The sequence below is a fragment of the Monodon monoceros genome, unplaced genomic scaffold (genome assembly GCF_005190385.1).
Source record: "Monodon monoceros isolate NGI ecotype Baffin Bay Population unplaced genomic scaffold, NGI_Narwhal_1 Super_Scaffold_3, whole genome shotgun sequence".
NCBI lineage: Eukaryota > Metazoa > Chordata > Mammalia > Artiodactyla > Monodontidae > Monodon > Monodon monoceros.
Window position 1 is genome coordinate 93356633 of NW_021703780.1, and position 23745 is coordinate 93380377.

General features: G+C 39.0%; 1 protein-coding gene across 1 annotated transcript in view; it reads left to right on the plus strand.

The window, feature by feature from the left end:
* The window catches only part of GRM7 (glutamate metabotropic receptor 7), a 526714-nt gene that overhangs the window by 142986 nt on the left and 359983 nt on the right, over positions 1-23745 (plus strand). Inside the window, exon 3 of the mRNA XM_029243336.1 lies at positions 16636-16777. Coding sequence (XP_029099169.1) covers positions 16636-16777 — 142 coding nt within the window. The remainder of the gene's footprint in view (positions 1-16635; positions 16778-23745) is intronic.

Below are 23745 nucleotides of genomic sequence, written 5' to 3' on the forward strand. Positions count from 1 at the left end.
TGTACACGTGTGCTTTCTCTTGGATCTGCACACTAGTGCAGAGGACCAATGCTAACAGTCAAACTGGACAGATATGTCTTAAAATATCAGTGCTGTATTACATAATTATAATAATAGGAGGGGCTCTGTCATCTGCTTTGAACAGGGAGATGCAGTTTGCAAAAGTTTTGACCAGGTGTATTTACAAGCTGTGACACCTTCTGCCTCTTTATTGCAACCTGTATTTAATCAAGTCTCAATAGAGCACTGCCTAGGGAACCTAGGGCTGGCTTTTCATGTTCAAACTCAGGTTTACTCCGCCTGAGGCTTTGGGGCATGACTAGTGTGAGGCGGTACCTTGTATTTTGATTTGCGTTTCTCTGGTAATTAGCGCTGTTGAGCGTCTTTTCGTGTGCCTGTACGCCTACTTTTGAAATCAGACTTAATTTACCACCTGGCTAGTCTTGGGAAAATCACCTTCTCACCTTTTCTTCCATTTATGAAACAAAACTATTGTTTACCTTTGGTGCACTTAGCCTGTCTGACACTCAAATCATTTTTTAACAACTCTTTCCTCTACGTGACAAAAAAATTTTCAATAATAATCATGAAATGAAATGAATAATAAGAGTAATAATGGAAGAAATTCTAGCAGTAAAAATCTTACTTTATTGCATTTCATATGTCTGCATGCTTATAATAAAATAAATATACAAATAAAAATTACAGTATAGAATAGAAAAACAGTAAGAGATGATACATTTTAAATACATTATCTTTTTTTTAAAAAAAGGGAAAATATTGTACCTCCATATTGTTTGGCCCTTTATAGTAACAAATAGCAGCCCGGTTTCTGTCTGGAAGCTTTAACTTCTGCGAATTTGTCAACTATTTTGTAAAAACTGATCTTTGCATACGCGTGTTCAGTAGACACCTTAGCCAGATTTGTTCATCTGTGCTTGTTCAAAGTTGATCAAAGAGCACTTTTTATTAATTTTATTTCAAAAAGTTTTTTCTCCACAAGAAGCAATAGATATACAAATAGTAAAACTCTTAAAGATAACCATAAAATTCAAAATTCATGAAATTCCCATTTCATCAGACATTCCCCCGAAGTTGCCAGAACACTGATATCTTCGTTTCTTTGAGATTAGTTTTTCCAATGTCTCCACATTTGGAGATATTTCCTTAAAATACCTTTGTCAAAAATTAATCGTAAACATCTATCATATTTTGTAAGACCTTCTGAATTTTCTGTTTCTGTAAAATTACGTAAAATGGTGACCGATACCAGTTATTGACATTAATCCATTGCTTTCGAACAGTTAACAGAACGGAAGTATTTATTGCAGTGTTTCTTCGTCTTTACAATCACTGTGATATGATTGATAATTGCAAATGTACTGTTTAAGAATATGCGATATTAGAGGAGTTGGAGGCAAGAGCTATGCCTGCTGTGAGCTTGGATTATCCCTAACTGTAATGAACTTACTCTTGAAATGAATATATGTTAAGTGAATCTGTGTATATCAGGAGCCAGCTGCATAATTTGGGATTCTCTGAGTTCCGTTACAAGTAGAATACAATGTTTGCTAAAGAATAAGTGATAAAAATGGTGCTCATTTGGAGCTTATGTATATATTATCAAAACAATAGTCACTGCAACTGTTTAGAACTTAGACCAGGGGTCAGTAAGCTTTGATTTATGGGTTAAATTTTTTCAGCTGCCTATTGTTATAAAAAAATTTTTAAATGACCATTTTTTACACATCCTCTAAGGAAGTTGGCTGCTGTCATGCTGCAACAGAGTTGAGTAGCTGCCACAGAGATCACGTGACCTACAAAGTCTGAAATACTTACTCTCTGACCCTTTACAGATCCTGACTCCCATCCACCAAAATTTTTTGGAGTGGAGCGTATTTTCCTGCCATTGTTTAGAATGGTTAGCCTATGGTTGTAATAAAAAGCAGAAAACTTGTAATTTCTTTTTAAAATTCCCTACAGATGGTGCATCTTTCTTTGCCTGATCATTTGCACCACCCCATTGCAGTATGCCTCTGATTCAACCTGTAGTGTTTTGGTGTTATTTGATTGAATGAAGGTCATCCATGAGCACCTTCATTCAGTTGGGTCTAGTGCACAGCAAACCTCCCATGCTTCTTAGTGTGCTTTCCCTTCCAAAAGCACACAACCGTAAATTATACGGGGAGATAGTCCACAAACACACAGGTAGTACACTCTAGGTAAAATGTTGTAAGGGGCAGTGAGCATATACATTACAACATCCAGGTAAATCCCTATATCCCAGAGGACCAGGCAGAACTGAGTGTATATTCTACGACTGCCAAAATTTTAGACGCCTCTAACTTCCACATAGTCCACTGCTTTTTAAAATTTCAGTGTGATGTCAACCACCCCCCACCTTTTTTTTTTTTTTTTTTTTTTTTTTTTTTTCCTGCGGTACGCGGGCCTCTCGCTGTTGCGGCCTCTCCCGTCGCGGAGCACAGGCTCCGGACGCGCAGGCTCAGCGGTCATGGCTCACGGGCCCAGCCGCTCCGCGGCACGTGGGATCTTCCCGGACCGGGGCACGAACCCACGTCCCCTGCATCAACAGGCGGGCTCTCAACCACTGCGCCATCAGGGAAGCCCCAACCTCCCCCTTTTTAATTTTTATTTTATATTGGACTATAGTTGATTTACAGTGCTGTGTTAGTTTCAGGTATACAGCAAGGTGATTCAGTTATACATATATGTATATCCTTTTTCACATTCTTTTCCCATTTAGGTTATTACAGGATATTGAACAGAGTTCCCTGTGCTACACAGTGGGTCCTTGTTGGTTATCTGTTTTAAACATAGTATTGTGCATATGTCAATTCCAACCCCTTTTGATAAGACAGCTCACACTTTGGTCTGAGAGGAATACAGGATTCTTGATTTTTTTTTTTAATGCCTTGCCACCTTCTATTTACCATCTTTCCTTATGGAATTTTCTCCTTCCCATTTATCTTAGAGTAATTCCTGAAGCCCATCAGTGATTTTAGTGTGTATACAGCGTTTGTAGCTTAAGTCTGTGCGATGTCATTAGCAGGTAACGTGGGTTGAATTCACGCCGTATATGAATATATGGCTTTGGCCAAAAAGTTCGTTCGGGGTTTCCATGACATGGTACGGACAACCCAAACGAACTTTTTGGCCAACCCAGTAGAAACTCTCTTTAGATGTGGATGATTGTGTGCATTCGTTTGATTCTTTTAATTCACAACACTGTCAAAAGGTAGCAATCCAGATCTGATCCTAGTCTCTAACTAAGGTATTTGAATGACACAAACCGTGTACCTTCTGCTCTTGGGAGGGAAATTTGCCAGAGCTAGCTTAATGCTCGGAGCTCACATCATCACAAAGGTGGTTGCTCGGTTCAACCTAAATTAAAACCCATATTCATTTTTACAAGATTACGTGCATTTTCTTAATATTTTGCGTTAAACATTTAACATCTGGTTGATTAGACTTATCTTGTATAATCACATTTCAAGATGTAATTTGACATTGTTGGGACAATCGATAAACTTGAGCCTTGTGTGATTGCTTCCTATTATACTCTGGGTAGAAAAATTCATTATCTTCCCTTGTGGGTGTTGCTGGGACACTAACCTGCAACTCTGTTTACCAGAAGCAATCCAATTGCAGGCTCAATTGCTTCGACAGCATGGGTTTTATTTTTATGCACGCAACATCAACTTCTCATTAATTTTTATTTCATTTATTCAGTTTCAGTAACCCTTTGCATATGCAATGACAGGTGACTATGATGCCCTATCCTCTCTTATTCTTTTTTTCTCCCTTTTGTTAACCAAAACGTAAAGCATTAAAACCTGCCCATGGTTTATTTAATCATTCATATCTCTGTCTAGGATTTGAGGATATCTGCATTCATGTCTCTTCCTTTCTTCTCGCTTATATTGAGGTCATTAAAGGTGTGATTTTATTTATTCCTTCTTTTATATAAATGAATGTATTTCTGGCTGCGTTGGGTCTTCGTTGCTGCGCGCGGGCTTTCTCTAGTTGCGGCGAGCGGGGGCTACTCTTCGTTGCGCTGCACAGGCTTCTCATTGAGGTGGCTTCTCTTTGTTGTGGAGCACAGGCTCTAGGCATGCAGGCTTCAGTAGTTGTGGCACGCGGGCTTCAGTATTTGTGGCACGTGGGCTTAGTAGTTGTGGCACGTGGGCTCAGTACTTGTGGCTTGTGGGCTCTAGAGTGCAGGCTCAGTAGTTGTGGTGCACAGGCTTAGTTACTCCGTGGCATGTGGGATCCTCCCGGAACAGGGCTCAAACCCGTGTCCCCTGCATTGGCAGGCGGATTCCTAACCACTGCGCCACCAGGGAAGTCCTATTCCTCTTTTGAATATACTCTGGGTTTAAGGATGAAAAATCTTTCATTTCTATTAACAAATCACAATAAAAATGAATAGGTCACAAATGGCACGTATATTTGCAAATACACTGAAGAAAAAATGTCATCCTGGTTTAATACGAACAGCCTCTTCTTAGAACAGGAGTTCAGCTTTATCTGGTGCAGCTTTGAGTAAAACTTGGGAGATGGTTGAAGGATCTGTTTCCCGATTCCTGGATAGAAGGCTTGTACCCCGTCTAAACCAGCGTGGTTGATAATATGGAAGGAGGTGAATGAGATTATTTCAGAACAGTCTTGTCAATAAGCCCACATCTCATTTGCAAATGATACACTGACGTGTCTGGAGAGATTTACAGCAGTAAATTCTTCGAAGTCTTAAGTGACCTAAGAATTCAGGAAGTATTGATTTCCCAAACTCGCTGGCCTGGTGTGTGGCTTGAGTTCTTGTGGGAATGCTCTAAAGGAAACAGAAGAAGTGTGAGCGAGATTTCTCCAAGGGCAGACCAGTGAATTGGAACATGGAGGAATCCACTTAACGTGTCTTGTTCTGTCCAAGACCCTTGGAAAACTCAATGAACTCTTCACTCCTTTACTGTTAACCGTTCATTCATCTCCTGGGACGTGGGAAGCATTTATACAAAGCCACCCGATTTAGTCACATAGATGAAGACTGTGTTGTGATCCAGCATCTTGCTTTATCTCTTGTGCTTAAAGAAGTGTTATATGTTAATCTCCATAATAATAGATAACCAACAAGGACCTACTGTATAGCACAGGGAACTATACTCAATATTTTGTAATAACCTATAAGGGAAAAGAATCGGAATCCCTTTGCCATACAATTGAAATTAACACGACATTGTAAATCAATTATACTTCAATCGAAACAAGAGAAGTGTCATGTGACCTAAAGCCTTAAATACTACACTCTTCAGTGAGGGAGGGGAAGAAATTCCTCTGAGCGTGTGAAAAATGGTGAGGGTGAGATATTTCTAAAGCCATTAAATGCAGAATTCATTTGTTTCCATTTCTTTGATTTGAGACATACACGCTGATAAATAGCAAGGTTCCTTTAACAATGATAAATGCTCACATTCTTTAAAAATGGCTTTTATTGATACGTGTACTCTTTCAAGTCTCAAGAGAACCATATTTTGCTGCAGTACTGATCTATCTTAGCAGAGACACTAAGGGGAGGTGGGGAACGAGCTGCTGAAAATAGCACAATTCTAAAAATTCAGTGTAATTTCTCTTTCAGCATGCAGAGGTCACGGTTTCAATGACAGCGGGTCATATGAGAGAAGTCTGATTTTGATATCCAGTATTGTAAACTGTTATTCAAATTGATAGTGTTAATCGTGTGAAAGGGATGCTTTCTTTATATTTTCTATAAAGTTGAATTCTATGTGTTTAAACATTCCATCAACCGTGCTGAATGAGCCTTGAGATCTGAGTACAATTATCCCTTTTCCGTTGACAGGATGAAGACTCAATTATTTTTATTAAGGACATACAAAGAGAGAGATGTTTGTTTTTTGAAGAGGTTGAGTTCAAAATCTCTGGCACTGATTCATTAAATGAAAAGATACTATTATAAAAGGGTTAACAAAAATGTTCACTGTTTAGAAAAGTTTGATGGCCTAGAAGGTCATAGGAGTTTTAAGCATTCCAGTTATGCTGGTTTATTGATTCATTGAGAGAAATGTGATGGAGGAAAGAGTAAGGGTGGGATGTGGGGGGAACCTCATCACAATCCTCAGAGCTCATGAGGAAACAGCTCTGGACTGAGGGTCAGTTGTTTGCAATTTGTGTCCTGGCATGTGTTGGTGTTGGACAAATCAATTTAACTTCCAAGCTTCTGTCCTCTCATCTATAAAATGCACGAGTACCTCACCTTTCCCCACCTCCTTTAGTACTTGGTAGTGTTCAAATAAGGTTGCCAAAGGAGAAGGGCGAGGGATAAATTAGGAATTTGGGATTAACGTAAACACACTATTATATATAAAATAGGCACCCAACAAGTACCTACTGCATAGCACAGGGAACTATACTCAATATTTTGTAATAACCTATAAGGGAAAATAAGCTGAAAAAGAATATATATATATATATACACATATACATATATATACATATACATATATATGTATATGTATATATATGTCACTTTGCTGTACACTTGAAACTTAACCCAACATTGTAAATCAACCATACTTCAATAAAAAAAAAAGAATGGAGGAATTAAAAAGTCTTTGGAACCAATAAAGGGAGTCCTTATGGGGGAAAGGTATTACTTTAGTGAAACCAATGAGGAATGGCATAAATCACTTATTAATTTATTCAGGAAAACTAGTAGTGTGGAGATTATTTTTTAAATTAGTGTAGTACTGCAAGAAATGCATACACAGATTACTAGGGAATTCACAAAGGTAAGAGCATATCTTTAGAACCACTGCCTTAGAAATGTAATGAAATATTAAAATGGTTCCTCCCTCTACATATATATATACACACACATATATATGCATATATATGCCTGCCCTAAACTCCCACTGAAGTTGAATTCTCTGGATGGATTCCCACACAGACATGCTATCCAATTATCCCCTAATTTTCAAGAATGTAAAAATGAGTGGTGATATGTACATGTATAACTGATTACAGCAGAAACTAACACCACACTGTAAGTCAACTATACTCCAATGAAAAAATTTTAAAAAAAGATCACACACAAAACAACTAAAAAAATAAAATGAATCCTAAAATCAGCTTGCTCCATTTCACCCCCACACAGCCAAGTGGGAACTTGACTAAATGCAAACAGTGGTTTGGCAAAAGCGGTCATGTTTGAGATTCATGAGCTGACCTCCTTTTTACTGTCCGGGGATGCATAGTGGTCCATCCTTACAGAGTCGCTGCTTGGAGACACAGTTGCTTCTGACGGCTGAGGCTGCTCAAGGCACAGGGAAAACCAGTGACTGTAAAACGTCAGGCAGTTTCTTAGTTCTTGTTCAGGGAAAGGAACAGCTTGCCTTCCAAAGGCTTCTTGAATCAGGGCATATTCTTGATTAACCCGCTCACGACCTGCCAAGTTACCAGCTGCTGAGAATAACTTGATGTTTCGTACTGGGATTTTGGTTGCAAGCAAAACTCGGAGCGTCTTCAGAGGCCATCACGGTTTTGAAAGAGAATTAAGAGGAAAAGTTGTCTTATTAGTGTGTATCCCCTTGACAGTGAATAGGCTGTTTTTCTTTTATGTTCATTTCTTTATCCCTAGCAACGAAAAGAATGCTTGAGACATGCCAGATGCTAAGTGAATTGTCTGTTTAATGCATGAATGCATGGATGTAAAATGGCAAAGAGGGTAACTCAGGGTGTAACATCACCAGCTGAGAGAGGATGAAATCAGAAATTTAAGAAGAAGAAACGTGTTAATTTCAGAGCCTCGGCTCTGATGCTGAGTTGGCCATCACCTTCCCTTTCCAGACCATTGTCAGCATCTTTAAAATCAGAGGGGGGGACTAAGTGTGCTTTCATTTCTTAGGTTCTCGGATCAAGCCAGCTAGAACACGCATGGCTCTGTTCAAGATTGCTTTAAATCTCAATGTCTCCCAAAGTAAGATGCAAATTCTTCTCAGGCACAGTGATGCCCCTGAAATTGCTGAACGTATTTAAGTGAGATGTGAAGTCTAACATTCCTTGGCTGAAAGATATGATGGATTAACCTTTCAGTAACCTGTCCAGACAGCACATGAGTTCTACTCTCAGTGAGAGACATAGTGCTTCCTGGCAGGGACAGAGGAGAACGTTTTTCACCCAAGCATATAGTTTCTTATGGTTTTTGTCTCATAAAGTCTCGTGCAATGCAACCCCAGCCCCATTGGTCTAACCGCTGCTTTTTAGTACACGTGGCTATAGGCAGGCTCATCTCTGCAAGCTCCCCTAAATGCTCTTTCCAGTCTGGCTCCTGAGCATTTCCTTTGAGAGTTCATCTGCCCTTGCTTCCGGCCTTCCTGCTTTCTATCCTCTTCCCTCTCAATCTGGAAAGGAATATGCATATGTGAAAGATTATGCAGCCAGTTAGGGACTAAGAAAAATCAAAAACCCTGAGCCTGTAATTCTCAGGCTTCCAACAAATGTGCCTCAATCACCAAAATCTTTGCCCACCTCTCTTCTGACCCTGGGTACCTTTTCCCACGTCCATGTGGCTACTTACTCTCTTCCGCTTTGTCTCCCTCTCCCCACCCCCCCATCTGTCTTGCCCACAGATACCTGCAGGTGCCAATCGGTCGCTTTTTCCCAGCATCTCCCAACACTGCAGTTGTGATTCCTGGCCTTTTTTCTGCATTGTACATTTCTTCGAAAGTTTACACTGTCAGGAATTTTCTCTCCCTTTTATAATGGGCTGGAAATTCTTTAAAGGCAAGGATAAGTTAGGATTGTGTTCAATTGCAAATAACAGAAAACTGAATGCTAGTAGTCAAATAAAAGCACGGTTTGTTTTCTCACATATCAGGAAGTTCAGAGGTAAGTGGCTGCTTGCACTGTTGATTCTGCTCAACGATGCATAACGTCAGGGACTCTAGTTCTTTCCTTCTGGTTTCCTACTTTCAGAGTGTTTTTCTTCATCATTTTCCTTGTGGCTGGATGGTGTCAAGAGGACAGTAAGAGCTCTAGACATAACATCTAAAGGCTGGAGCAAGAGGGATGCCAGCCTCTTTCTTTCCCTCTCTCCTTTCCAAAATGAGCAAGTTTTTCCAGAACTGTCTCCAGCAACCCCTACCGGTTTCATGGATATCATGGTCATTTCTACCTTAAAAAGAGGCTGGGAGATTCGGGAGTAGAACTGCCCCCTTGATCTGTGATAGGCTGTTGCTTGGGACCAGACATCTCTCCACCCTGAGCAAAACCAGGAATCTGTTAGCCAAGAAGGAAGGGAGGGCTGGGCAATCGTATCCGTAACGACTTTTCCAGTCTGACTTCTGTCTTCCCCCCATTAAGTATCCTTCCACTGACCCCCTACACAGATGTGAAACATCCCGTCTGAGACTAAACTTCTTCCCTCACGCTTTTGGTGATTCCTCTAACAAGATGTGTCATGTACGTCTTTATCTGCTTCTACGACGTCTGTCGTCCTCTCCCTGTAATTTGTGAGCTATATTTTGAGAGACAAAAATCCTTCTAAATTTGTGATTTGGGGTGAGTTACTTCGGAGTGCCTCTGTTTCCACCTGTCCAAGTGGGAATGTTAGCAAAGCTGCCTCATGGGGTTATATAACTAATGAATATGATATAGAGCATTTAGGATGGAATCTGACACATACACAGAACTTAGTGAGTGTCAGTCTTTCCTCTGTGATTAATATCATCACTGTCAAAATCTCCAGACCTCACTTGCCCCGTTTGTAGTGGAGAATGGAACACAGTCATTTCTAAGATTCTTTATACTGCCCTCCTATATTCCTTCAGAAAAAAAAAAATTCCTAGAGAGCCTTTCACATAATAGAGTCTCAATAAATATTTGCTAACGTGAATTGGCATATCTAAATCATAGACCAGATCATCAGAGAGAGTGTATCCTGTGTAAGCTCTGACAGAACTGAGCTGCAAACTTTAAATGCTTTCCTATTGCTTCTGCTTATTAGGCGGAAAAGAATCCATAACCATTTGGGAGAGAAAAGTATTTTTAATGGAAACACTCTGTGGCCTGATTCCTGAAGTTTCTCTTGCAGTTATAGATTGCTCGCTACCACAGACAGACGGAAAACTGACCAGTTTTCAGCTCCAAATTGAAAAGCAGATTGATTGCTGACATGCTGAAATTCTTTCCATTACCTCAGTGGCTTGTATGTCCTCAGGCTGCTGACAGTGGGCTTTTTCAGTCAAAGCTGACGTGTTATGAACGGAGTTGTCCTGTGACATGCGACCATTTGCAACATGTATGATGATACCGTCCAATTTTTCCTACGTGTTTGTGCCCCGTAGCAATGCAAGGCCTCATTGTCAGTTGCGATGCCAGCTGCCACTGCCGAATTCCAATTAGTCTTCACACACAAAAGAAATGCACCTCAAAAGTTAGGTTCTTAAGCTCGTGGTGTTGAACCAATATTTTCTCAAATGTAGGTTGCTCAGGTGCTGAGGTGACTAAATAACATCAGATATGTAACAGTGTGCGAGCTGAATCCGCTCTGAGGGACTAAGCTAGAACGCGAACCATAGAAAGTTTGCGTTCAATAGGGCAGTAGCTTGAGGTGAAAAAATTGGTTCCATGTTAGAAGAGCTGAGTGTAGTGAGCTGAGTTATCACCATTATTGAGAAATAAGCTAACTGACATCTGAACACCAGGTGTGTGTGTGCAGGTGTGTGGACCACTTCATTCCTTGCTGGCAGACACACAAGACCTGGATTATTGTCTCACAATGGCCCATTTCTGGCATGACATGCTTGGTCTGAATTGAATGCCTGGTCAAAGTCATCTGTGCGCGATATACGTACACTTATCTACCTGCCGCATTCTCCTTTGGGTCCGAGGCAAGTGAAATGACTGTCTTTCCAGCAGGTGCCTCTCAGGAAAAGATCAAAACAGCATGTTTCTCTCTCATCCTTTGTTTTACAATCTTATTTCCTTTTTACATTTTAGCTTTATGAACGTGACCGTTCTCATTACCCTGTTGACAGCTAGTGTCTTTCTTCTGTTGAGTTGTTTGATTTTGCTCACCTGCGGGCAGTTCTCTCTGAGACATGGTGAGCATCTCGATTCTGCAATCACAAAACTCCACACATCGGTTCCCCTAGCGCGCGCTGGCTGAGCCCGAAACCCACAAGTGCAGGCCGCCCCTCCACTAATTGTGTCGCCAAATGGAGTTTGCTCTCATTTGCTTAACCACTCAGTTGTAATTGAATCCTGATGAGAAGCTGGGTTTCCATCCAGAATTATTCCCCTTCTCCTGCCGAGAAGGTGGTAAAGTGGCCATTTCTTCCCCACAGCAGCCCTAGAACAGTTTGCAGATGGTTTCATCCCTTTATCCTCCCTGATGTTTTCCAGCCTTGGAGCGATTATGGCCTTGAGACTGTAGGCGCCATTACCAAGGGATATTTCTCCTTTTGCTCTCTCTTTGCATCACTGGAAACCTTATAACAAAGCATAATGATGCATCCCTTCCTTTTTCTCCCTATCTCACCATCCTAAGAGTGCCCTAAAAATGTTTGGCTAGAATATCCATGCCTAAGTTCTACTTTTACCTAAATTGGCTACAACCAATTTGGAGATACCCAAGTGAATATTTCTCGAAATCTGATCTCCTGGCCACCTGCAGCAGTATCACCTAGAGCAGTGCTCTCAAAATATGGTCCCCTGACCTACAACATCAGCATCACCTGGAAATTTAGAAATGCAGATTCAGCGGCCTCACCCAAACCTACTGAATGAGAATTTCTGGAGGTGCGGACCAGAAATACGTGTTTTGAAACAACTCCTCCAGGTGAATGAATGCATGAGAACTACTGAGTTAAAGCTCTTGTTAAAAATTCAGATTCCTGGGCCTGCTCCACTACTTGCTAAATAAGAATTCGTTACAGATAAGACCCAGAAAGGTAGGTAGGTATAGGTAGATTAGATAGATAGGTAGATGTGTGTGTGTGTGTGTGTATTTAAATTTTATCTTGAAATAATTTTAGATTTACGGAAGAGTTACAAAGATAGAATTCCTATATACCCATCTTCGATTTTCCCCAAATGTTAATACTTTAAATAACTAGTGTACATTTATCAAGATTGAGAAATTAACAATGAAAAATACTCTTAACTACAGACTTTATTCACATTTCACCAGTTTTTACATGAATGTCTTTTTGCTGTCCAAGGATCCAATCCAGTTTTCAGTTTCTCAGTCTTTTATTTCGTGATCTTGACAATTTTGAAAAGTGCAAGTCAGGTATTTTGTAGAATGTCCCTCAACGTGAATTTTTTTCTGACATTTTCTCATGAGCAGATAAAGATTAAGGTTATGGGTTTGGGGCAGAGTAAAGTACAAATGGGGGTCACCCCTATCATCACATCATGTCAGGGGGCACATTAACTCAACGTGACTTAGCACTAGTGATGTTAACTTAGCGGTCCAGTTAGAGTCTGCTGAGTTTATCCACTGTTCAGTTATCCTTTTTCCTTTTCCATATTCTTGAGCTAGGCACTAAGTCCAGACAACGCTTAAGGGCAAAACAATTAATGTCCACCTCTTCAAAGGAAGAATATCAAAGAAGTTGTAGGCATATGTTTAAGCCACCAGAATAATTAGTAAATATTTGGGGTGAGATTCTTTTAAGCCATATAAATGTTCAGTGTCTCCTTATAATTTCTCACACGAATTTTAGCATTCCTCAGTGGACCTTGCCTGCGGCAGTTTTTCCTCTAATGTTCTCATGGTAATATTCCATGTCACTCATTCCTTCAAAATTTATTAGTTGGGATTGTTCTGTGAGGAGGATTCGTTCCATCTTTCCTATTTGTTGATTCTTTTGGTCATTTATTTGTTAATATATGGATTCCTGAGTATGTATTGTGTGTATTCTTCGGATAGTCATTCAGTACCATCATTATTTATTTTGTTGCTAATATTATTCTAGCTTTGTACATTGGGAGCTCTTTTAGGTTGGCTCCTACGTCCTTCTGACATCCCCCCTTCCATTTTTTTTTTTTTCTTTTGTGGACTTCTTGCTTCCTGACATGACAAGTTGATCCAGACTTGTCTTGCACGTGCTTTGCCCCAACTTCAGAATCACCCATTTCTCCAAAGAGACCTGGTTCTTTTTGTTGAAAGATGGTATTTCAAAACCAGTCTGGTCACTAGATGTTGCTATGGAGTGTCACTACTTCTAGACTCTCTCAATGGATAGTGGTAGGGTACCTATGTGTGTATGTATGCTAGCCCACATATGCATGTATGTATGTGTAAGATAACCCACGCATGCAAGCATCTCACTGTAAGCCGTGAGTTTACACTATGTCTGACTCCGCCTCACGCCGCATGTTCCATTCTAGCCACATTCTCTCGTTTGCGTTTAAATTCTTTACCTAACTCTGAGAAACCTGGTTCCCATTACATACAATTTCTTTCTTGTTTTGTTTGACTCCAGTATGGGTAGCAGTTCCAGCATTGCTAACTTGTATCCCTGTGGAAAATTTACAAATGAGAGTACCATTTAATGTGCTGTTCTTCTTGTCTTTATCCTTAGAGTTTCCAGTCATACACTATTTTTAAAAGTTACTTAGGACAGCTCCTTTCCTATTCATCCCCTTCAGTGAAACTCTCTGATACATTTATAATGCAGTTTGTTTGTCACAGTCTGCATTCCATTTTAGGATCCCCTAACTTCTTGGTTGATCTTGCATACAATAGAGTCCAGTTGTTGTGACGCGTTGTTCTTAGGGTTTGGGCGAGTGCCTGGAGTCATGTATCTACATCACAGTACCATACAGAACATTTCCACTGCCCCCAAGTGCCCTCGTGCAGTCCCTTTGTAGTCAACCCCTCCTCTGTGTCCTATAACCACTGGCATCCGCTGATCTACTTTCCACCCCTATGGTCTTGCTTTTTCCTAGAATGTCATATGAATGAATTATATAATATGTAGTATTTCTGGTTTAACTTTTTCACTTAGCAAAATGCATTTAAGATTCATTCACGTTCTTCCAAGAATCAGTAGTTCCCTTTTGTTGCTGAGCAGTATCCTATTGCCAGGGTAGACCACGGTTAGTTTATCCATTCACCTGTTGACACATGTCTTAGTTGTTTCCAGTTTTAGTGTTTATGAATGAAGTTTCTATAAACATTTACGAGCACACTTGCGTGAACATAACTTTTCAATAAACGGCTAGGATTGGAACTACTGCTTGATATGTTAACTCTATATTTAACATTTTGGAAATGGCAAACTATTTTCCAAACTGGTTGTACCATTGGGCATTTCCACCAGCAATGAATGAGCATCCTCTTGCTCTGCACCTTCTCTGGTATTTGGTATTGTTAGTATTTTTTAAAAGCTATTTTAATAGGTATTTAGTTTTTATTTATTTACCATTGTGGCTTTTTCTGCTTTTTGGGGGGAGGAGTTGTTTAGCTCTTCTTTCTCTTGTTTCTTTTTTTTTTTTTTTTTTTTTTGTGGTACGCGGGCCTCTCACTGTTGTGGCCTCTCCCGTTGTGGAGCACAGGCTCCGGACGCGCAGGCTCAGCGGCCATGGCTCACGGGCCCAGCCGCTCTGCGGCATGTGGGATCTTCCCGGACCGGGGCACGAACCCGCGTCCCCTGCATCGGCAGGTGGACTCTCAACCACTGCGCCACCAGGGAAGCCCTTCTCTTATTTCTTAAAGTAGTTTAGGTTGCTGATTTTGGATGTTTCTTCTTTCCGAACATAAGCACTTAATGATATCTATTTCCGTATAAACATCAGTTTAGCTGTAATCTATATATTTTGAGATGTTGCCGTTTCATTTTCATTTCGTTAGAAATACTTTTAAATTTCCCTTGACACTTCCTCTTTGACACGTGGGTAGATGTGTGTTGTTTAATTTCCAAGTTAATTTAGATGTATGTTGTTTAATTTCCAAGTGTTCGGAGATTTTCCTCTTTTCTTTCTGTTATTGATTTTCAGTTTGATTCTGTTATTGTCTGAGAGCATAATGTTCTTTTGAATTTAAGGGATTTTTTCTCTTTTATGACCCAGAAGATGGTCTAGCTTAATGAATGTTCCATTTCTCACTTGAAAAGAATGTCTACTCTTCTGTTGTCCTGGGGATCGCTCTGTAAATGTCAATTAGGTCAAGTTGGTTGCTAGTGTCGCTGGACTTCTATACTTTATAGAAGGACCACCGGTGATTTCAAGCACATTGAAGGTTGAGAGCCACTTAGAGAGAGCTGACACTGATTGGGATTAAGATGTAACGGAGGGGGCTTCCCTGGTGACACAGTGGTTGAGAGTCCGCCTGCCGATGCAGGGGACGCGGGTTCGTGCCCCGGTCCGGGAGGATCCCACATGCCGCGGAGTGGCTGGGCCCGTGAGCCATGGCCGCTGAGCCTGCGTGTCTGGAGCCTGCGCTCCGCAGCGGGAGAGGCCACAACAGTGGGAGGCCCGCGTACCACAAAAACTAACCAAACAAACAAACAAAAAAAGATGTAATTGAGGTTCACTTTTGGATTAGAGTTTATACTTTTCTATGCTTGTGGAAGCCTAGTAGCTTCCACCCAGTTGTCAATGCTCTGGGTATAAGCTTGTTAATTATGGGTATCCCCACATTACGAAAAGAACAAGGTTTTCCTCTTGTCTCTGCCCCTCAGTCTTCTGCCCATTGGATGACCTTTGGGGCCTTTCCTACAAATAATCCTCTCTACCTCTTTTGTCTATGCAAGCCTTTCTTAAGTTGTGTTTCATAAAACAAACAAACAAACAAAAACCACTAGATCCAGGAGCTGCTACTAAGCAGGTGTTGAGTAGTGGAGAGGGTATCAGTTGCTTGCTAAACTGCTGCATGTTCCCCTGTCTTGATATTCATAAGCCAGTTAATACCATAATGGTCCTGAGAAGTCTGGAGTAAACACATTTATTTTTCTGTTTAATCCCCTTTTCTATTAACATGAAATGGGCAATGCTGACTACCTTACAAGGATTTTTAAGATCAGATAACATACATAGAACACACATTTGTAGGTTGGGCACATAGTATGTGGTCAATAAAAATGTATTACTCTGATTTATAATAGTTGATCTTGTTCTTGTTGTTTTATTTTTAGATTTACTTCATTGGCTGTGAGCTTGAAAAGTTGGAACGGGTATAAAGGGGAAAAAATTATGAGAATGCAAACACCAGAAAAGCAATAGAAATTGACATGAGTTTTACCTGTTCAAGTACTTTTATATTGTAGTCGACTATGGTTTTCTTGTAGTGTCTTACATTCATTTTAAAGCCCTCCCATCCAGTTTGTCTACCTAAACTTACCTCTCCAGAATCAGTATCACTGGTACTCCTGTGCATACAAGTGCATTACTAAGAAAATGAGGCTGTGCCTTACCATGGAAGGTGCACCAAGTATGAACTCAGCATAATGTCCTAAGCCTTCCTCATTCAGCAAATCACCAAGGAAGTGCTATGCACTCAGAATTTGCAAGTTCCTCCTCCCCGTCTACTTTCCCTGGTTTGTTTGGTATCTCTGCGAGAGCTTTATTGACACTCTGCTTTCTTTTCTTACACAGGTGGGCTCTGCATTGCCCAGTCCGTGAGAATCCCCCAAGAACGCAAAGACAGGACCATTGACTTCGATAAAATTATCAAACAGCTCCTGGACACACCCAACTCCAGGGCTGTCGTGATTTTTGCCAACGATGAGGATATCAAGTAAGGCTGACTGGTGAAATTCGTTAATATGCGTGTTGCAATTTAGGAGACAGAAAGATCAGGATCCTGGCAGACAAAGGGGAAAAGATAGCACAGAATCAAATCGATAATTACATGGTGGCAAAGTCTGTTCATGCTTTCTACCCCACAGAAGTAATTAGAGCGAACCGTGGAAGCAGCGGCATGTTTCTGTCATATATTTCCCCCCATTAGCTAAAAAAATGTATTCAGTTACTTGTAAAAGAGAAAACCCCTGGACTTTCCAAAGGTTCTTTTATTAAATAATAAATCTACGTGTAACAGACTCTTATCTAAAGAGTAGTTCTTCTTAATGTAAAAGAAAAATGCCTTACATTTCTGGCCGTATTACTCCTGCTTTGGACTTCACGTGTTCAAAACCAAGCTTGTCATATCTCTACATTCTCCAATCCACTTGTTGTCTTTTTCTTTACCTTGATCCTCCTTGGTGTCAACAATCTGATTGTTAATTTTGACTTTCCTTTTTAGCTCATTCCTTGGCCAAGCCATGGAGGGCTAACCTTCGAAATGTTTCTAGAACACAAATAGGCCCTGTTTCCATTTCTGACCACTGCCACCTCGGTTGGTCCACAATCCTTATCATTTTTAGAACAAACAGTAATTACACCTGATTTAAAATATCAAAAAATGTTTAAAACTCTAGATTAAAAAAAAAAGCTGCATTCATCCTGTCCCGTAGCTAACAACTTCTCCTTTCCAGACGCTATAGCTAATAACGAGTGTCTTGTATATTTTTCTAGGGACAGTGTGTATATTTTTACACAAATGGTAGAACACTACTGATCTCCCCCCTGCTCGCCTTCACTCACTCTTTTTTTCGTGGAGGTCTCTGGATGTCCGTATCTATAGATCTATTCAGTCTTTTCAATAGCCATGCAGAATTGCATTTTATATATTTCCTGTCATTTATCTACCTGCTCCCTTCCTGATTGACATTTAAGTTTGATTACAGACTTTTGCAATTATAAATTGTGTTGCGATAAACTTTCTCTTCCACAAATCTGTGTGTGCAAATATGAAATATTAATATACACATACTTTACAATGTGTGATATATAATATTAACATACTGCAAATATATAATAATGTACAAGTGTATTACTTTATATATTTATAAGTATTTAAAACAGAAATTCCTGGAAAATAAGTTTCCAGGGCAAATATGTGTTCCTTCTTAAATGTGAGTATTGTTTTCCAAAGAGATGTTGCCAGTTTACACCTCTGCTGATGGGAAAGCTGTGTGGATTTTTTTAATCTTAGTTTGTCTCACAGTTCAAAATAATATGTCACTTACTTTGAAGGTGAATATCTTTTATTAAGGGTAAAGTTGAAGGTTCCAGGCCATTGTTACCCCCACGTGGAGTATTGCATCTCCATCACTTGCCAGCCTGCCGGTCCTGTGTGTCCCCCTCCATGTGTATCCTCCATCTGCTTCTGAATCCACACATCACTTAATTGGAGTCTGTATTCTCCACTAGTTTGTACACATCATTAAAATGGAGGTGATGCCCCTTTTGACTTCCTTTCATAACCTTAACCCCATCACAGTTTTGAGCTCTGACATGGGTGGCAGGACGAGTAAATGAAAAGAGTATTAAACCTCAAGTCAGGATACCCGAGGATGGATTTCTTTTTTTGCTACTTAAATGACCACTGTCTCACTTTGGGCAACCCTCTCCCCACACCCTGCTTCCCTAACACTTTGAGGCCTCAGTTTTCCCATCAGTAAAATGAAAATCCTTTTGAGCTCTTTCTATGATGATCTGGACTTGTGCTTTTCTAGCTTTATTTCATCCCATGCTCCCTCGTGCTTTGTGTACTGCAGGCAAGGGGCCATTTGTGTTTCCTCCTCCCTGGGTCTTTGTACATTCTCTTCCAGCTGCCTGGAATGCTTTGCTTCCCCACTTCATCATTTTAGTGCCATCGATAGTGTTGCTTTTGAGGGAAGATTTCTCTGAACAATGTAGCTTTGATAAGTTTGTCGTAACAACTCAGTTTCATAGTTTATGTCACTGATGTAATTTTACATCCTTTGATCATTTAAGTAGTGTCTGTATTCTCCACTAGTCTGTAGCCATCATTAAGACAGAGATGATGCCCCTTTTGAGTCCCTTTCATATCCTTAGCCCTTATCACAGTGTTCAGTACATGGCAGATCCTCAGTGAATGTCATCAAATGAGAACGAATCAAATGCCTAGTCTGTTTAATAATTTAAGTGAAGGCCTCTCTCTCCGAACTTCACGATGCTTTAAAGTGTGGTCCTATTTTTGCATGTAGACCCTGCCTTCACTCACTCAGTTCTCCACCTACAATGCATGACTGTTCCTCCAGTGTGTCCTAATCACTCCTCCATCAGGGCTTTGACTCATGGTGTTTCTCCTCTACTTCTCTACCTGTTGAGATTGTGTCTGTTCTTCGAGGTTTATTTCAAACGTGCCCTTCTGCATGAAACTGTTTCTGATCACCCCTTAGATGTATCATTTCTCTCCTTACAAAATGCTGATTCTCTCGCTCTTAGGGCATTTTCTTCAACACTTTGTGATTTAGTTATTTAAGGCACTTTGTTGTTATAATATTACTCTTTCTATTTTTTTGCTCCAGATCTTGTCAACTCATACTTTTCTTAATCATCTCATACATTTTTTCCATACATATCTTGCACATTCTGAAGTATGTAATACATTGATAAGGTGTGGCCCCCTGTTTATATTTATGTACATGGCACATAAAAGATTTATTTACTAATAGCTCTGGTGATTAATTGGTTGTAATATCCTTGACTTGCAGGTAGTGTGAGGTTTTAGTTTGCTGTGTGAAAAGGTATAAAATCTGCTCAATAGCTATGCTCATTATTTTTTGCATGGGAGTTTGTGGTTGAATACCATTGTGTAGTGTGACTCATAGAAGTGACAGCAGTAATAGTTTTTGAGCACAGTAATAAAAGTCAAGTGCATATATAAGTTTCTTCCAAAACATGAACTTAAGCCCACTGTTAACCCACAATGTTATGTTATTTCTTTTTTCAGAAGATCTACACTGTAGATGGGGAATTTTGAGATTTCTTAGAACATTAATTTCAAATACTTTGTCAGAGAATAGCAGTGAGAAGACCTTAATATCTAGATTTTGAAGCTAAGTGCTTAATCAATCATGGGTACTGGTAATTTGAATGTTAGACAGAGTGTATTGTTTTCCTGAAACACTTTTTTTTCTGATTATAAAAGTAATACAGGGCTATTGTAACCCATTGGAAAATAATGGAAACATTTTTGGCGTTGCATTTTAGTTAAAGGAATCCTTATGTTTACTCTGCCCCCTGCTTATCTAGAAGAATTAAAGGTTAGAGAGAATAATCACAAATCAGGATCGCAAGTAATCCCCTATAAAACTTGCTATCCCAACACTCAGAGATAACCACTAATAAAATTCTGGTTTAACATTTGCAATTATTTTATTCTAAACGTAAGTAAGTTTTCCCCAACAGAATCAGGATCGCATAGAATTTGATATTCTACTTTTTGCAGTTCACATCTCATACCATAATATGTTTAAATGGTTTAATCTTATTTCTCTTAATAAATTAACCCACACTTTTATGTAAACATATTAAAGTGAATATTTACTTTTTGTATTTATATCAGTTTTGTCTTTCTTACCTTGTTATAGTTGGCTTCTCCCCATCCTTTTCATGCTCTTCAAACCTCATCAGCACTTTCTCAATGAATTGTTATTAGCAACAAATGGTGTATTGTCCTTATTTTGCTGTGCTGTCATACAACTCTATACTTTTAAGTACGCATATATTCATATATGTGGGGCCAGCCTTCATTATGTAAGAACTGAATAATCTTTTTCAGTTTTTCTAATTTGACCTTTTTTTTTTCTTAACAATACCATGCAGAAATCAAACTATGTAGAATTTTAATTGGTCTCTAATCCATCCTTTGGCTGCACTATCATTTCTTTAACCAGTCCCTTATTGCTCTGCAGTTAGGTTATCTCCAGTAATGAACCTACGATTTTCACAGCATCAGTAATCATATCCTTTGGATAGATTAGTGTCAATAGAAATGGTATCCCTGTGGATAAAGTATAAACGATTGTGTTTTATTTTTGTGAAAATAATAAAGGCACATAATTTTTTAAATAAACAAAATATGACTAAAACATTTTTGATGCAAAACATCGGTCTCCTGTCCCATCCCACCATACTGTCTGGTTTTGTTCTCCTTGAGCAATTATTATATTCCTTTGAGCGAATTCTACTGCTTTTCCCTGCCTAATGTGCTTTTACTGCAATTTTGGAACTATTACTTTAAAATATTATCTATCAATTCCTCTTATGTGAGGTAGAATTTGGCTCATTTACACCTCCTTTATCTTCCCAACATTGTTCTATCAGATTTTCATTTAGTAAAAATCAGAGTTGACATTATTATGATCGTATAAATATTATATACTACAGCATCAAGTATTTTTTCTGTGATATGATTTTGGGGGAAAAACTTTTTGTTTCTCCTGGAGTTAATATGACAGTGTTTTTACTTGCATAGTTATCTTTAATATTTTATTATTAATGTCCTAGGTCTGTCACTTTTCCCATATGTTCATATATATAAAATAATCTGTGAGTTCCATTACTTTTGAAAGCTCCATCTTTCTGTTTTAAACTAGACTAGTCTCTATTATTTTAAGATTTTCTTTTTCTTTCTCTCTCTCTTTCTTTCATTTTTATTCATCATTTATTTTCTTTTTTTGCTGAAGTGCACCCTCCAATGATTTTCTAGTAAAGGAAAAATTAAAGAAAAACTTTTCTGTGTGTTTCATGCCTAAAAATATTCTCATCCTGCCTCCACACTCAATTACTGGTTGGAAATGTAAGGTGTGGTCTCATATTTATTTTTAAACGCATCATACCTGGCACGTAAATGATTTATAGCAAGTATCTATGGTGACTAATGAGTTACAAAACTTGAAACTTGCAAGGCATTTGAGATTCTAAGTTTGCATAGGAAAATCTTTAAGATCCCTTGGATATCTGTCTATCTATCTATCTGTCTTTCCATCTATCTGTCTGTCTTTCTACCTTTATAGATGCCAGTTCTATTTGTATAGAGATTCTGTGTGTGTTAAATATTAGAATTCTAGATTATGAATGTTTTTTTCTCAAAATTTGGAAGGCATTACTTCAGCATCTGTCATCCTTTTTTTTTTTTTTTTTCCCCTTCTCTTGAGAGGTTGGTAATATTCTGCTTCTTATTACTCTCCAGAGGTCCCAATTTTCTCTTGAAAGCTTCATTCTCACTTTTTCCAGAATTCTTAATTCTGTGACATGCTTTATTTCCCCCCATTAAATTGCTGGATGAGTCTCTTTTAATTTGGAAATTCATACTTTCAATTCCTTGCAGGTTTTTTTTTCATTAAAAAGATATTTAAAACTTTAATTTCTCTTTACATTTGTTCTGGAAATGCTATTAGTTGGATGTAAGTCTTCCTGGGTTTATTCTTTAAGACACTTATCTTTTCTTGTGTATGTTATACCTTTTTGTTGTCGTTTTGCTTTCTGAAAATTTTTCTTCACTTTCTTCTTTATCTCTTCTAACTTAATTTTAGCTTCATATTTTTAATAACTAAGGGTTATTTCTTATTGTTGTTTCTATCTCATTCTTGGTAATAGAGATGCTAATTCTCATTTAACTGCACTTGCTTCTTTTTTGTTTGTTTTTTTGGTATATTTTCTCTGCCTCACTCCACACCAATTTCCTTTCCCTTGTTAATTTATTTGGTTTCTATTTTACCCTGGGAATTTTCCACAATGATGCGTCATTTCCGGCAGTTTCCATTTGAGTGAGACACAGAGAGTTCTATGTACATGGGCAGAATTTGTCAACTGACAGGGCTCTGGGTGGAGTGGTCAGGCATCCCAGTGGCCATTCCATGAGAGAATAACTCTGTGTCAGTATCTAGAATCTTTTTCCTGGGGTGGTTCAGATTTTTCCAGAGAAGCTGTTTTCTGCCTGGGAAAACACACCTTTGGTTTCTAGAATTCTGTAAGCCAAGGTGAAGATTTCCTAGAGGGTGTTACCATTTCATTTCTTAATGGTAATTTAACTTCTTCCCTCACTCCGACCACCGTCATGTTTAACTCACCACCTCACATCTACCACCTTCTACTGTTTGGGTGTTCACAGTATCAGAGTGTATTCCTTAGGATTTTATTAGAAAATTACCATTCCATATGCTGCCCAGATGAAAGAGAAGGAGACCTTTGGTTTTTGCAATTTCATATACGGTTTTTCAACCAGTCATATTGTACTGAACCGTGTACATCTGTGGTACCTGGTATCTGCGAGTCCTGAGAGGCAAACCAACCACCGCTGCTGTTATTACCCACCAAAGTAGTTTCTGTTGGACAAATGTAGTTACCTCTTATCCATCCCCTGTTCTTCCAAAAATATTATTGTATTAATTTCATGAAGAATGAGTTTCCCTTTTTTTATTTGCCCTTATTGCCCTTGTTATTTGTATACTATTTTCATTTATAAACATGAGCTGTACGTGTTTCAAGCTTAATGTGAATTTCTGTTCATTTTTATAAATAATTCAAGATGCTTCATTTAGACTGATACATTGCTTTCCAGAAAAGATACGTACTACCAGCAGCGAATGGGAGTGCTCACGTCTCCAGCCTCATGCCAAAACTCACAACACAGAATAAAACCAAACGAACGTTTTGGCCAAAGTTAAATATTGTGTTCTAATTCACATTTTCTGCCTTTTTAATGTATGTGAATAACCAGCTTACTGGTTATTTATATTACCCCTTTTATCTTTTGATTTTTAATACTCTGCCTATTTACCTCAAGCTACTTTGATTACTTGTCTTATTGGTTTACAAAAACTCTTTACATATTAAGGATGTAAATCC